The sequence below is a fragment of the Haliotis cracherodii genome, unplaced genomic scaffold (genome assembly GCF_022045235.1).
Source record: "Haliotis cracherodii isolate W230 unplaced genomic scaffold, xgHalCrac1.p SCAF_4, whole genome shotgun sequence".
NCBI classification, from domain to species: Eukaryota; Metazoa; Mollusca; class Gastropoda; order Lepetellida; family Haliotidae; genus Haliotis; species Haliotis cracherodii.
Genome location: NW_027266297.1, coordinates 53,961,092 through 53,978,410, shown reverse-complemented (window position 1 = coordinate 53,978,410; position 17,319 = coordinate 53,961,092). Strand labels below are relative to the sequence as shown.

The following is a 17,319-nucleotide window of genomic DNA, read 5'->3' as shown; positions in this document are numbered from 1 at the left end:
TAATCCACGATTCGGGATTATGTTAAGTACATTGGTCTACGTTTGTTGTCTGGATGATCGTGTATGGTTTCACAGTAGAGCTAGATTTGAGCCTGTCAAGCGGACGTTTTGTGCAATGATGTGTGTAGACTGATTTGGATACTTTACAGGAACTTGTCCGGGACCAGTTGTAAACTGTGTGTCAATGTGTGACGACGTTCTATAGGAGCTACCGTTTTAGAACCAGGTGGATCTTCTGACGATGAAACACAAACTGTGAGATACTTATTTTGTTGACATTGAAAGGTTTGGTAACCATCTTTTCTGTCTCTGATTCGGAACACGTTGAATATGGCGCAACACATTCAGTGACAGACAGTGAGCAAGATATATCAAAACGGAAACGGATCACATCCTTAAACATTGATTTCATTTCATAAATTGACTGAAAACTATCCAGATGTCTTTTTCCCCACCTAGAACAAAACGGTTGATTAAAACTGCTCTTCACCAAGCAGTCCTCGACTGTCGTCTGCACCAGGTTCGTCTGCTGGTTTCGAAACATGGCGCGAATGTAGACTGCAGAGACATCAATGGCCGCACTCCGCTGATGTTGTCCTGCATGATCGACAACGTGGAATATGGATACAGGATGGCGAAGATCTTCCTCAAGAAGGGAGCTCATCTCAACATGAAAGACAACATGGGGAGGACGGCCCTCAGCTATGCTTGTATGAAGGGCAAGGAGGAGATAGTGGAGGACATCCTTAGTGAAGATGTCCTTGATATCAACGAGCCAGACACGGACGGGAACACGCCCCTTCATCACTCCGCGCTCAGTGGGAATCCCAGGATTGTTGGGCAAATTGTTGATGTTTTCAAAAGATTTGGTTTAAATGTTGACAGGAGGAACAACCTTGGCTACACAGCTCTATTACTCGCCTGTAAGAACGGGAACTATGTCTCTGCGCATGTTCTGTTCACGAAAGGAACCGCATCACCGACCTTGAGGGATGGGGAGTTTTATCTCAACGCCGTAGACTGGGTCGGTAGAAGTCATAGCTTACAACTGAGATTCAATGAAAGATCTATGACGGTTCTTCCGGACAGGGAGGCTACTCCACAAACCCTTGCTTTTGAACGAGAAACGACGATGTATCAACGTCCCTGGACCCCAATTTGCCGTCACGTGAAGTCCAGACAAAACCCACTGTGTTTATCGGTCGGTAGCGCCTTGCGGTTGCCACTACTTCTCGGGGCGCACACCCAGCATCCCGACAGATCGGAGACTTTCATTGGTGGGGAGGACGCCCGCGAGGTCCTCCTGACGGAGATGCAGGAAGGCGACGGACGTGGCAGACCCGTCTCCACTAAAACCGCATATACCAGATGGTCCCACCCTTCCACGGCCAAACTCCGGGCACTGACCAAGAGATCCAACACGATCGTCCCGGATATGGTCACCATATTCCAGATCTACTCAGACCAGTATCAACCAGACTGGCGGAAGCTGAGAGCGAGGAAACAGTCGAAACGAGCTGCGATCACTTCCGGTCCAGAAACATCTACTTCCGACTCTGAACAGCTGCCCGCAGAAGTGGTGGCGTCTTGAACGTGTCATGAACATAATATCAGTGTTCCATGAACACTGCACAGCGTACGTAACTGTGATCTAAAAAACAAACGCTTTCTCTGTGACATGTTACAATGTCCAAATTGGTGTGAAGACTGCAAATCCTGTATTTTATGCATGCATTATCTGGTCATCGTATGTAGACATACTTGTCGTCACGGCATTATGATGACGATGTACGTGGTACATGGTACAAGGGTATTCCGTCGTATTGACGTGATGCATTGTATATCCAGACACCTGACTTATCAATGATTTTCTCCATGAATGGCATAAATCTAACGTCAAATCTCCGATATATCCGTGACTTCGATACATCAACACTCGGTACATCCGAATCTTGTATATTACTGTCAACAATCGCATTTCTAATTTTCTACACATATATATTATCTGGTGTTCAGTGTTTCGATAAGCTATGGCCAGGAAAAGTAATTTTGGTTTCTTTTTGAAGAAAAATATGATTTTGATAAGTGCCATTGCATGCATTGAAACATTTAAGAATGTAATTTGTCGTGTTGGTGTATATTGTCTATTGTTGTTTTATCCTGTGATATAAACAATTTCATTTTGAAACTATATGCTGAAGTATTTGCTCAATGAAAGCAGCGTTGTGGGTACCATGTTGTTCCTGCTGTCTTTGGTTGTGTCTTTTGTACCCGCACAAGAAATACAAAGTTGTATACCCCGGTATGCTTTCCTGTGTGGTATGTGTCTCAAACGTGGCACGCAAACAGCTTCGAGTAGAAGACACGTCAGTCAGGTTGTGTATTACAGATATGGGTTAAAGAGTCAATTGAGCCACTAACTTATCAATCTAAAAATGTGCATACTCATATTTTAACTCTTTACAATATAATGCGTTCGAAACTGGAGCATCAGAATTGTGTTTGACCCTGAATAAATGTAGTCATGTGTTGTAAAGAATGTACACTGTACTCTTTGAATAATCACAAAGAGGAAAGAGGTGAGGTGAAATGGGGTTTAACATCGCGTTCAAGATTATATGGGTGAGTGAGTGAGCAGTATTCCAGTTAAATCACGCCGTGCCAGCTTAATGTAGGGGGAAAGCCCGAAGTGATGAAGTACACTTATATGGCGACGAGTTTGGTGGGTATCGTATTAGTTATTTTTCATTACATCAGATTCCGTGGTATTTGAAATTGACTACTTGTAGTATTATCTATACATATTAAACACACTATCTGTGAACTATCATGTGAACGACGTTTCTGGTTGATATTTCGTTCATACAAAGACATTTACAATTTACCAAGGGATCCTAACGACATGTTACATGAACGTCCTTGGTCTACCATTACTCCGTCAACGATAACACGCACATCGTCGTCTTATGAGACTGAAAACGACGGTAATACGATATGCAGGTATTACAATGTGGGTTTTATAATGTTACGGTTGACGAGTAAGACGACTAAGACAACAAGGGCGGGTGTGTAGGCTGTAAGCCAATGTGTCGGTTAATTGATCGGAGAATAATAATGTGTCTGATCTTGAGTCATCACCGCGGACCAACGTGAAGACTTATATGAAAGCATGATGCGTGTTATGTGTGACTGTTGTGTACCTGCCAGAACTTGATCGACCCCCATTGCTGTGTGTTCACTGGAGAAAGAATTGAAATGGAGGGTTTTAACAGGACTTTTACCATGGAATGACAGTGCATGTCTCGATTTATTGCCTATCACTCAAAAGACAGCGATTCAACGTGTACACCGATTCAAACGTACATAAATAAACTTCGGGTGCATATTTTTGTCAAGAACTTCCTATATTTGTTCTTAATTTAAATCCATTTAGTTGTTTGTTTTAACCATCGCAAAGTTCATGTAATCGTGAATATTTTAGGCGTTGGTTTGCATAGTATTACTAAAGAACTAAATAAGACATTGGCAGTGTTGAAATGACTCAATTTCTGAAAATTTGAAGTCCAGTATGGATTTTTCATTTTCTCGTCACGGTAGCCATGACAGGTATTTATGATAACGAGGCTGCCATCTGTCACGTGACATGACCACCTGTGTGCGCATGGCAGTGTGGGTTCCATCCGGCATTCTTACGGCTGAATTTATGAGTTTACAATTGGAAATAGTAATGAAGCATAGCTATTTAAACCAACACTAACAGTATGTTAAACATCCTTTAACACGTGGCTGGTGTTTTCACAGCCCTGGCCAATAACTCTTCCCCGTGAACTATATTGACTGACGTCAGCTGTGGTAATTTATCTGTGTTTCTGGGAGTTGACCTCTTCCAAGATGTTAACTGGTGCTTCACCAGTCATTATTAGAAGAATAATTGCAGTAAGTGCGACACTGGCAGACCCAGGGCACCAGGTAGATGATAGCATCATCTTTACTTCTGCCCTGTAGAAGGCACCGACACTGGGAACACGCCAGGCCTCGTTAAGTCGGTGATGTTCAAGGGATAGGAACCCACCTTCTTGAAGTTGATACAAATAGAATTGCATATATTTTGTCTATTTTGAGATGCAGGGGAAGTGATAGTGATAAAAGGTGAAGGTTGGACTTGAATGTATTTCAATGGTTTTTTGTGCAAATTAGGAAAGAAAACTCTTAACCTTAACACTAGACACGCCTTAATAGCACACTGTGACACGAGGCATACCTTTATAGGCTCCTCATCACACGGTGACAGGAGGAATACCTTAAAAGTGTCCCGAAACTCTGTGACATGAGAAACACTTCAATAAGCGTCCCGAAACACTCAGACTGAGGAATACTTAAATATGCTCACCAAAACGCTATGATACGAGAAATACCTTAAAAAGTGTCCCCAAACACCGTGACAAGAGAAGTACCCCAAATAGCGTCCGAAAACACTGTGACATGAGAAATACCTTAAAAAGCGTCACAAAACACTGTGACAAGAGACGTACCCCCAAAAGCGTCCCATAACACTGTGACAAGAGACATGCTTCAAAACAGCGTCCCAAAACACTGTGACATGAGAAGTACCTCAAAATAAAAGCGTCCCCAAACACCGTGACAATAGAAATACCTTATAAGCGTCCCAAAACACTGTGACATGAGAAGTGCCCCAAAAAGCGTCCCATAACACTGTGACATGAGAAATGCTTTAAAAAGCGTCCTAAAATACGGCTACAAGAGACAAGTACCTGAATATGTTTCTTAAAGACTGTGACGAGAAATATGTGACTTCCCAGCACATTTAACTAAAATATTGTCAATATTTTATTACCGATAAAAATGTTTAATATGCCGACATATCGGTCGACATTAATGATATCAGCTTATAAAAAATACAACCACCAACATCAATGTCAGAAGGCTTAACATGTGTAAGTTTGCCTGTACACGCCCCAATCCATTTATACATGGTCCCAGAATCAATCCACGACGTACAACGATAAACCTATTGACAGGCCTCTTGCTTCGGTAACTATCTATTAAGCTTACGCCCTAATCCAATAACCCGCATAACACCAAAACCACGAACAAGTCGTCCAGACTGTATTGGGGCTTAAACCGCCACGCAATGAGGCATACAGTCGCATAGTCAGCTTCTAACGACCTTGGGATCAGCCACAATAGACTAGTGGCGGGACATAGTTGGCCTGATATAAGCGTTTAGGAGCGTGTACAGCGGGAGTATTGATAGTTTAAGAAGGAAGGACTTAGATACATATCTCTGACCACCAGGGAGACACGATTATAATAAATTGATCAGTGTGTTAAGAGGTAACAATACAGGATTTGCGATCGACGCTTACAGACATGTTGGTGATATATATGTCTCGATTTATTACATGGGTTTATGGAAAGGACGTTACATGTATACCGTTCAATTTATGTTAAGGGCCTCAGCATGAATGCAAACTGGCGCGTGACGCTGAGTTTCAGTGATCAGTTCAATGGAAGGATCATTAATCGCGAGGGAGGGTTATTCAAGGTGTTTGTATCATCCTTTACCTCCGAAATGGACACAAAGATGACCACTCATCTCCAATGAGGAGGCATAGTGGCCTAAGGCGCCGCAAATCGCCTTGCAGAGTTGGCCTTATGCGTGCCCGAATCGAGCTGATTATGTTTCTAGGTTTGTCAGCATCATACCCGTGCTCGTAGGTTTTACCAAAGTGGTAAACGTCTGAGACCTGCATCATTCGGGCTTTCCTCCCACATGACGCTGACACGCCGTGAAATAACTGGAATATTGTAACAAAGGTCACACACTCACTCACTCATTTCGTATAACGTCAGTTGACCTAGCCACAAGACGATGTATAGACTTCAGAGTACTACTGTGAGCACGGAATCTAATATTCTGATCCTTGTTTTGCATCATTTCTTCCAGTGAATCAGCTGTCTGTGTAGCAGGCAGATCGTGTAGAACAGTGCAGAGGCTGAAAGGTACCAGTCCTTCCTTGTTTGAGTAAGTTAAATATTCAGACATTCTGTATGTCGCCTCTGCAGATTTAGGGCATTCGGGCAGACCATGTGATGCTCTGATTCGCGTGGACTAAAACACAAGTCATAAACAGTTCTTAACGATCGGATTGACACTTTTTCCGTCAGGTGGCGCAGAAACACAATAAATCATGTGCTAACACACTGAACATTGACCCGTCATTTGACGACGTGAACATATTGCGTCCACAACCCCGGTGCTAGGTGTGTATAGGCATATGTACAGTGAGTGAAGGTGGTTAATGACACCACCACATTATACTAATCTATCAGTGCGATACATGTTTGGACGGTCTTGAAATCCACCCCTATTGTGAAAACAATCAGAGTGAAACGTCTGAGACGACATTGTATCTCCATTTGACCGAGAGACAGTTTACGACTTTGTCGCAAAGCCTCAATACGCATGAGTTGCGAACACCTCGTAAATACGTCCTCATTTGCGCTGCCACACGTGAATATCTTCAATGAGTCGTTCGTCCTGTTGATGTCGTAAATCCTGTCTGATGGAAGGTTCACGTTTCGGTTGCTGATGCTGTAAATAAGATTGAATATCAAGACGGAAGATACACTGATTAATCGAAGGAAACTGATGACGTTACGTTGATGAATTGACCTTGGACCTGTGACTGATTCTAACATCCCTGTGTATCTCTTAAACATACGAATTAAATTATCACTAGATATGATGAACCTGGAGAGTTTCTTATCAGGAGACAGAAGCCTTGGAACCCCGCGTGCTGAAACCTTTGTCATGCTCAGTTCATTCCTCAGAATGTTCCCAACTCTCTCATGAGAGATGCCTACTGTGCTGGTTATGTAACGGATGGTGAGTCGTCAATCATCTACAATCCCGTCATGTATTCTGTCAACATCATTCTTAGTGGTGGCAGTTGAAGGTCCTCCCGGTCTTGGGTCGTCTCCGAGGCTCTCTCTCTCTTCCCTTCCTGGCCACCTCGTTACTGTGACAAAGCAAAGAACGTCTTCCCTTCCTGACCACCTCGTTACTGTGACAAAGCAAAGAACGTCTTCCCTTTCTGACCACCTCGTTACTGTGACAAAGCAAAGAACGTCTTCCCTTCCTGACCACCTCGTTACTGTGACAAAGCAAAGAACGCCTTCCCTTCCTGACCACCTCGTTACTGTGACAAAGCAAAGAACGTCTTCCCTTCCTGATCACCTCGTTACTGTGACAAAGCAAAGAACGTCTTCCCTTCCTGACCACCTCGTTACTGTGACAAAGCAAAGAACGTCTTCCCTTCCTGACCACCTCGTTACTGTGACAAAGCAAAGAACGTCTTCCCTTCCTGACCACCTTGTTACTGTTACAAAGCAAAGAACGTCTTCCCTTCCTGACCACCTTGTTACTGTGACAAAGCAAAGAACGTCTTCCCTTCCTGACCACCTCGTTACTGTTACAAAGCAAAGAACGTCTTCCCTTCCTGACCACCTTGTTACTGTTACAAAGCAAAGAACGTCTTCCCTTCCTGACCACCTCGTTACTGTGACAAAGCAAAGAACGTCTTCCCTTCCTGACCACCTTGTTACTGTGACAAAGCAAAGAACGTCTTCCCTTCCTGACCACCTCGTTACTGTTACAAAGCAAAGAACGTCTTCCCTTCCTGACCACCTTGTTACTGTTACAAAGCAAAGAACGTCTTCCCTTCCTGACCACCTTGTTACTGTTACAAAGCAAAGAACGTCTTCCCTTCCTGACCACCTCGTTACTGTTACAAAGCAAAGAACGTCTTCCCTTCCTGACCACCTTGTTACTGTGACAAAGCAAAGAACGTCTTCCCTTCCTGACCACCTCGTTACTGTTACAAAGCAAAGAACGTCTTCCCTTCCTGACCACCTTGTTACTGTTACAAAGCAAAGAACGTCTTCCCTTCCTGACCACCTTGTTACTGTTACAAAGCAAAGAACGTCTTCCCTTCCTGACCACCTCGTTACTGTTACAAAGCAAAGAACGTCTTCCCTTCCTGACCACCTCGTTACTGTTACAAAGCAAAGAACGTCTTCCCTTCCTGACCACCTTGTTACTGTTACAAAGCAAAGAACGTCTTCCCTTCCTGACCACCTTGTTACTGTTACAAAGCAAAGAACGTCTCCCCTTCCTGACCACCTTGTTACTGTTACAAAGCAAAGAACGTCTTCCCTTCCTGACCACCTTGTTACTGTGACAAAGCAAAGAACGTCTTCCCTTCCTGACCACCTCGTTACTGTGACAAAGCAAAGAACGTCTTCCCTTCCTGACCACCTCGTTACTGTTACAAAGCAAAGAACGTCTTCCCTTCCTGACCACCTCGTTACTGTTACAAAGCAAAGAACGTCTCCCCTTCCTGACCACCTTGTTACTGTGACAAAGCAAAGAACGTCTTCCCTTCCTGACCACCTCGTTACTGTTACAAAGCAAAGAAGGTCATCTCATAAAGGTGACACCACACCCGCATGGACGGCTGTTTGAGTTTAATTAGGGATAAACCTGATGTCAGCGTTTTGTCCAACAGAAAATACCTGCAGAAATATGATGCCTGGTTGTGTATTTGGTTGGGTTCAAATGCAGCCTCTTAGCATGGAAAGTATTGCACTTATTACAAAGAAACATGTTAAGGGTGTATCATACATCCCTCGTAGTTAGGCTCAGAACTTGTTCTGTGCATATATGCTTTAAGTGCAGACCAAAGAGAAGATTGGGTACAACGTTGGTTACTGTTGGGTTCGTTGATCATTGCATCACCCTCTCGTTTTGCCGGATCCAGATTCATTATTTGTAGGCCGCCACCTTTAACCTGGAATGATGTATGCTGGGTCATAAGTTATTGTGCAGGTCTCATTATTTCACAAACTAGTGAGTGAGTGAGTGAGTGAGTGAAGGAGGGAGGGTGTGTGGGTGGGTGCTCCACGTCATTTAATCATCTTGTCGTTTCTTCTCTTGCAAAACAGTTCGGCATACATTTTACAAAGCACAAAGCACAGTTGCGCACCTCCGAGCGAAATAACACATTATCTTGTCTCTAAGTTTCAAGAACTGCCAAGGTCTAACTGAGCGTAACAGCAAACATTAATGGATGTCTACACAATATGTCGTTTTCACGTTACTGTCTGTCTGCGTCAGTCGCGAACAAGCTAATTTCATAAGTTTATTACAATTCTGTCACAAAATGTCATGCCTTTATCTCGAAAGCCATAACTTTTACACTTTAGCTACATAGCGTCTCCGGTCGAAGACTTTACTTCCGGTACAAATACTCTCAAAACAAAGCTTCAATTACAACGAACGTTCTGTCGCCTATTTAACTGAAAGAAACAGGCGCGGGTTGAAAGATGGGCGAGAAATTGTCAATGACCTTGACTTGACAATCGGATGCGTAGTTTGTATCGTGAAATGTCAGCTGACGATCAACATGGCGTCGAAATAGAAAAAAAACCGAAAGTTGAAACTGGGTTCATAAAAAATGCGTTTCTTTGCTATTTAGTTAAAACGTATGTGGAGAGAAAGCTTTGTCCTGGCCGTGTTCTATAGGAAATTAATATAATCTGATTAGTAGTTGAGGAAATATTTATCCCGCGTTTGCAATGCAGACGGCATCCGCAGGTGGTCCAGCGGTAAATATTTTCCTGTCAGCGCACTATAAAGCGATAACGTTATCATTCAAAGATGGCTTCTTAATTCAAGTGGCTATTGTCCTGGCTACGGAAATACACGACAGCGACAACACATTTTCACAAGGGTTTCATCTTATGTCAACAGCAATTATACATAGACATTTGGGCATAATTGTCGAAGTCCCTTTATTCTCAGCCTATCAGACATGCTGCTTTATGCAGGTGAGATTGAACTTACAAAGAGGGTGATGTGACACGCTGAAAGACGCTAATTTTGCCAGCTCTTGTATAGTAGAGGAAGCAAGCACGGCGAGCCTATTTAATCGCTACATTCATTGCAAGTAAAACAAACACGGTGGAGCCATTTAACACAACAATGAGGTCTTTTCAGGAATATGGTATTACAACTACATCAAATACACGTCATTGACCGTGACAGTGACAAATACATGAGTGTCATACTGGGCGGGGTTCGGCCTTTATCTACACGAACCATCAACAAACATGGCGCTTCAACAGGCGATAAATGTTTGTTTTGATAAACCAAGATGCATAATATTTATCTCTCAGGGACAACATCAGTGCCAATAACAGGGAATATTTGGAGATGCAACGCGGAGGAATCTCGATTGAAGCACGCCATTGATGAGTGACGCGCGACTAAGTTGTGTTACTGCGCACTGAAAACAAATCCGGAGTTGGAAAAACAAAGCCTCCATCTTGGTGTCGTTTGGCATGTGATGAGAGCGTCTAGCTCCCAGCTGGTGAATAATTAATCACTTCTTAGACAACTAATTACATAGTTTCTTCCAACTAACGACATAATTGACAAATAAATCGTTTGTTAATGTCAGTAGGCATACCGCTATACCAGAGGGCTCATTACAAAGCGGGGCTCCGGTAAGAGAGTAAATATTTGCGTAAGTGGAAAAAGAGTAGGATTGTTATAAATCTGTTTACGGAAGCTGAACATGGCGTAGAAAGATGCAACACTCCAGTGACAGATTGTCCCGTGTTGTGATAAGAATGACACATGGTGGAGCACATGATGACAGCTTCCATTGTTTCATGCATGTAACTTGGTGCTTATAAGTAATAAAGACATTTTACAGAAAGAACTTCACATAATCTTGCCCCTGAAATTATACCTGCATAAAACGCAAGCATTCAAGAATGTTGTGTTTTCACATGCGTTGTGTGTTCCCACGTGTTCAAGATCTACTGTCGTCAACCGGTCGACACACAAGTTAACGTGCAGATGCTAGGAATGACATTAACTTAATCTTTGTCTTATCTTCACTGACTAAGAGCAGACGACACTTAAAAACCGGAGCAAACCGCTTGAAGCTAGTTTTGTCAATAAGAATCATTGTGGTCGTCTTGTCAGTCAACATTTACACTGGCGGCGGAAACAGTGCCGATTGCCGACGCCAGAAAGCGGAATGTCATGCCTGTAGCGACATCTAGCGGAAGTCCCCTCTCCCTCGACTGAACATGTCTGAATCACTGGGGGTATATTACAAGCGGGTTTGTCAGTCCGGATATTGCCAGAAATTGCCAGGCGGCGAGTTGTTACGTTCTTGGGCGCCATTCGATTGAAACTGTGGTTACAGATTCAATGGCGGGCACTTTTGGTATCCAAATGTGCACCTAATCGCATAGATTAATCAGGGTAATTACAACCGGTGCATCTAAATAGCACACCGAAAGCTGCTTTAATAAGAATACGGCCGATAAAAGAAATTTATTAGAAACTTGTAAATGCATGATTTTGAATAACGATGTGAAATGGAGTTTTAACGTCGCGTCCAAGATTATTGCACTGCTATATTGCGACGGGCATGCATGTGTGTGTGCGTGCGTGCGTGCGTGCGTGGGTGTGTGTGTGTGTGGCTGCTTGTAGTAGTCCGGACTAATGCCGATTTTATGGTGCTAGCCCACTGAGATACCATGCATCGGTTTATACTACGGTTATAACGAACTAAACTTAGTGGTCCCTTTGTGTTCGTAATAACCGTATTTTATTGTACTTTATTGCGGTTAAGGAAATATAAGAACTCCTTTAAAAATCTTCCGTTACTTTGTACGATCTTCATGCAGGTATCAGTGACATCTTAGACATTTATACAAATTACAGCAGTTTCATATGAAGATATTTCCAGAAGATTGATGATATATGACAATAAAGGAGTGATGCTGAACTGTTTTCCATGACTATTTAAGGTATGTCAGTTTTGAACACTGAGTAACAATATTGTGTTCTAGCACCCATTAAACTGCCAGGCAAAAGAAAAAATACATTTGAACATTGAATTTGACCACACAATTACAGATGTTATCAACACGTTACAAGGCTGAAAACAGTCGCCGAAACACTGCAGACTTCAAGCCCCAAAATCATAACGGCATCGGCATTCATACAGCGACGAGGACAAGTAGATATGTACACAAGTGAGTCATGAATACAAAGTTATATTTGAAAACAGATTTATCAAAGATATTTGGGCAAAACAATATTATTTATACAGTTTACAACACGGGCCATCTCGCTGTGGATCATGGGGACTTCTGGTGCCTCGGCTTCCTGCATCATACCCAGCAGGATTTACTTCATCACTGTAGCCACTGGTGGCTGCACACAATTCTAGCCAATATTAAAAATGCTCTGCAATGAGTTGGCTTAAAACAGTGACTGATGACAGTGACATTGATTATGATAGGAATTAGGTTTCACACAGGGGGACAATTATTGTCTGGTACTATCGCCTACTTGGCAAAACCTTCTATAATCTTTGTTGATAAAAGCATCATACCAAATATAAAAACAAGCAATTACTTATTCACATACATATTTATAATTTATGATACAGACCAATTTCTTTTTAAGATTAGATGCCCGCTTACACGGGGGAAAAGATCTTTCAGATTTACTGTTTGATAATGTGAATCCCTTGCAATTGAAAAGTCCACACAGTCAAGCAAAATAATTTTGACCGTGAACCCTGCACTGCAAGGGATACACTTAGGAGGCTCGTCCTCATCTGTTTTAAGCAGATAATCGTGGAAAACCGACTATGGCCAATACGACACATCATTGTAAAACGACCTCACCATGTCTTGACTGACAACCCAAGTAGGTATGACCGATTGTTGGTTTATATTCGTGAAGTTTATTGATTCCTACCTGGGTGTCTCACCTCTTTTGCATGAGATACCGTGTATAGATTTTGACGGTTGGTTTGAAATCGCTGTACGGGATAAAGAGTGGAGATAAAGGTTTGTCAATAGCTGCTGCCGCTGCAGCATAACTGATACCCGTATCAAATACATCACCATCGAATAACCATTTCTTGTTTGTTTTGTTTCTAGCCACTATGAAGCATGGGCGTATACTTTCTTTAGTTTAGTTAAACTGATTACAATATCTATTTATTCACTATTTGTTTTGTAAAGCATTCAACATTAACCGACGATGTAGAACACATTGATTTATATTAAGCGTCTTCCTTCTCTTGTGTTCTTCGTGATACAAAACCTGTACTGTCATTGGCGAAGCAATCTAGACAACCTATTCACCAGTCTTCGGTTCTTCCATCAGACGAGAATGTTCCCCCGTTTTGTGGAGACACTGACATATTAGTTTGTCCGCTCTCAACTGGCCTTCCCGCCATACATCAACTTCTTCATTCTTGCCGAAGCAGACGACACATGCCATGCGACAGTTGCTAAAACCTGACAAATGTAAATTATGCGAACAAGTAGCCCCTGGACCACCTTGGTCATTCCTGGACCTAAAGGCCGCAACGCCTGATTAGGAACTGGTCATTTAAAATATTGACTGGCGCAGACGAGATTAGCAGACGACGTCGTCCATTGAAATTCTCCCGGTCTTCAAAAACGGGGTGCAGAATGATTAACTATTTCTCTATCATGTTGATTAATTGTAATTAACATGAAAGAGATGTCTGTGATGTATTCAAATGTTTAACTTCGTATTGGGATTGTTCATTGACATCTTCCAACAGCAATCGACGGATAGATTGCAGGCTGTTGGGGAATTAATTTCAGCAAATCGAGGCTATCGGTATTACACGCGCAGACATTGCAGAATATCGCCATTGGTAGTCCTGGCTACTGTACAAAGCGTCGTGACTAAGTGACTGAGTGAGTTTGGTTTTACGCCGCTTTCAGGAATACTCCAGTCTGATCACGTCGGGACACACCAGTGCATTGTGCCCGCATTCGAACCCGGGTCTTCGGGGTGACGAGTCAAAGCTTTAATCACCAGGCTACCCCAACGCCTCTGCATCGTAATTTAACATTATATTGCGAATATTTAGCAAGTACTTGGTAGTAGCCAACTTGTAGTGGCCGATCGCGATAGCGGACATTGGGGTACCGATCTACCTCAACACATGTGTAGGCGTCATAAAACTCAATGTACAGCAATGTCGCTATAATCCCGGATGGATGAAAGGGTACAGAGTTCACTTTTTAATAGGTTTACGGATTTTTTTCTGACGTCTTTTAAGGTTTGGTCGTTTACAAAAATAATACCACCCCCTTTCATTTTTTATATTTTCCCATAACACAAAGCAATGGGTCGGTCAAGTTACAATTGTTGGAACAGTAATTGACATTGTTGTAAAGGATTTGGAGTGAGTGTCAGAGTTCGATTTCATGCCGTATTTCTTTTCAGTTTATAAGAAAATTTTATTATTCTTTTGTTCTCTATTACTACAACATGTAAAATATAACATTCTTTGATGTCATGTTCATTTTCCCAGCGGCAGTATTAGCTGAGGTGGGCGGATCCACAAACGTAAAATTACAAAAAAAAAGGATCTAAGTATTATTCTTTTCACCAAATGCAATTTACATTTATTCAACGAATGTTATGACCTTTTTCTGTCCTGAACTGACTTAATCCAAACATGGCAATCAATGTTTTCACGATAAAGACACTTGCGACAAATACCACTTTTGGGGTCTGTCGAGAGAGAAGACAGAGGAGGATAAACTCAGGTATAATACCATCTTCACAAAGTATATCACAGGGAATACATATTATCTATAACAAAATGTCTTACTTAAAGAAAATCTTACAATATATATACTCTTTTTCGTTACATTGACGTCTTGTAACTATTACTAACTGTTGGGGTAAAGCGTGAATCACTCGAGGTAAGACTATCACAAAGTCAACGAAATAAATGTTATGTAGTAGGTTGTTTAAAACAATTCTACAAAGGAACCGTTTTAATTTCAACCAGAGCTGAAAGAGGGAGGGGTGTATAGCGTTGAACGGGATGGAAATGGAATGTGGGTTATTATGTTACTAAATATATGCTCTATTGTATGTAAGAGAGGTTATATTCGTGGCATGGGACCATTCCAAGTAAAATATATTTCTGTTCTGTAACGGATAATTGAAAGTACTTTGAGTTTCCCCACAGGGTAAATACGACTCCACAACGACTCTCCTTTACCCTATGTTTGTAAACATTGATACCAGTCCACAAATAGTACCCATGTTAGATAATGGTATTTATCTATTTCTATCATATGTCTGAAATATTCCATTATAGTGTCTAGAGTTGGATTTTATTTCAGTTTATGACGGGAACATTCAGATATGACGCAAAGTGTCACACTTGTACCACATTCACTACAAAGAAACCCCATCAGACAGTACCTGTCAGTCGGAAAACATTTTTCCCGAAAGACTTTAGGAACGTTTACCTCATTACAACCAAAATATGTTTCTCAACAACAATGATTTGTTAATCCGGACGATTTAGATTTAACTGGGAACGATACCGTTTGGATTAACAAGGTGTCACTGTATTCCTGAACTCAGTGTACCTCCCAAATGCAAGATGAGGTACCAGGTACTAGGTTAGGTCGTACATGCATTGTACTGTTTCGAAAGCAGCAAATAGCCTTCGGATTTTCTTCAAGTTAAGCGACAGGATATAGGCAGAAATGCATATACGTCATCTACATCATCGTTCGGAACTTCCCAACAGTAGCCATACAATTCCCAGAATGCACATGACAATCACTGCAATGAAATGACGGAATGTTTTTTCGATTTTCAAAAAAGAATGTTTCAATGTATGTATACATATATTAGCTACAGAATTGTCAGAATCATAGACGGACATCTTGTCTCTTGTCTCTCATATATACAGTCGTTAAATTATATTAATAAAAAGGAGTCCAGAGACTCTATAGACTTGCTCACTATTATAGACTTGCACGGGGTGTTTGGATAGATTTGTTTCAGGGTATGTATGCCAGTCAACCAGAATCTAAACAACATACGTTACACCGAGATGACTGAGCGCCTCGGTTTCAAAGTCTTCTGTTACACGCTCCTTCAAACGGAGATTAACAGTAATGGATATGAACCTATACATTATTTCAGGTAGGTTAAAGAGCCAAGGACACACGTAAGCCAGGATGACGCAAGTCTGGACATTCTGAGCTGTTATCATGGGTCCTGATAGAGATCCGCTCACGTGTGACCAGCAACATTAACTAGCACGTCTCTCCGTGATCATTTAATGTTACCCGCCCGCCATGACGCCCCACCCAATTATCGCCGCCATTTTGTTATCTGGTGGCATCATCAAAGTTCCTGCGGCAGACCCCAGCTTGCGTGATGACAGATCCTGATGCCCAGTGGCCACTGGGGATCAAAGAGTGCACACACAATATTGAAGACTGACCACCGTCCACTCGACCAGAAGCTGCCTGTCCACTTAGCCACTGGCGATGATGACCTGTCAGATACTAAGGGAGATAACTCCTAATTTGTCAGAGATACATGTAGTTAACAAGTTCGTGATTCGCAGGAATCTATCGATGTTTCATCAGTAATATGTTATTTATGTCCGTTCATCCAGTGCGAGTTACAAGCGTTTTATTTGCAGAATGTGACATGAGTATTTGCGTTTTACAGGTTGAAGGAACACGTTTCAGACGGAGAGCTCTTTGTCTTCAATAGTTTAGACGATATCGGCCAGTAAACAATAATAGACTTTGACGCCATAATCATTAATGTGATTACATGTTTCTGATTGAACTTTGTAAATGTTCTTGCTCCTCCGTTAGTTGTTTACAGAACAGGGGCGAACGGGTAGCCAAGTGGTTAAAGCGTTCGTTCGTCACGCCGAAGATCCGGGTTCGATTCCCGACATGGGTACAATGTGTGAAGCCTATTTCTGGTGTCCCCTGCCGTGACATTGCTGGAATATTGCTAAAAGCGGCGTAAAACCATACTTAATCACTCACTGTTTACAGAACAGGATCCAATTGCACAAAGCAGTCTTGGCGCTAAAATTACACTAACTCCCAAACCTTAACATAGACTTACGATAGTCGTAGCGCTAAGATCGCTTTGTACATGTTGTTACATATATAATCTATATATTAAACATGTTGTAGACAATGTAAATGTGTGAAATAATCCAGCTGATATATACCACTCTATGTATTTTCTTCATGTGCAAATGTTATTAGGTTTGTGGAAGAACAGATAGTTACAAAAATGTAAAGTCGGACATCTGGCAGCGAAATCTAAATCAACATCCAATCTCATTAAAATCGGAAATTTACTCCAAT

At 42.0% G+C, this 17,319-nt stretch overlaps 1 protein-coding gene across 1 annotated transcript; it reads left to right on the top strand.

The window, feature by feature from the left end:
• Nucleotides 1-439: 439 nt before the first annotated feature.
• On the top strand, nucleotides 440-1,591 carry LOC139480477 (serine/threonine-protein phosphatase 6 regulatory ankyrin repeat subunit A-like). Its single transcript, XM_071263566.1, has one exon. The coding sequence runs from the start codon at nucleotides 440-442 to the stop codon at nucleotides 1,589-1,591; it is 1,152 nt and encodes a 383-aa protein (XP_071119667.1).
• Nucleotides 1,592-17,319: the final 15,728 nt, after the last annotated feature.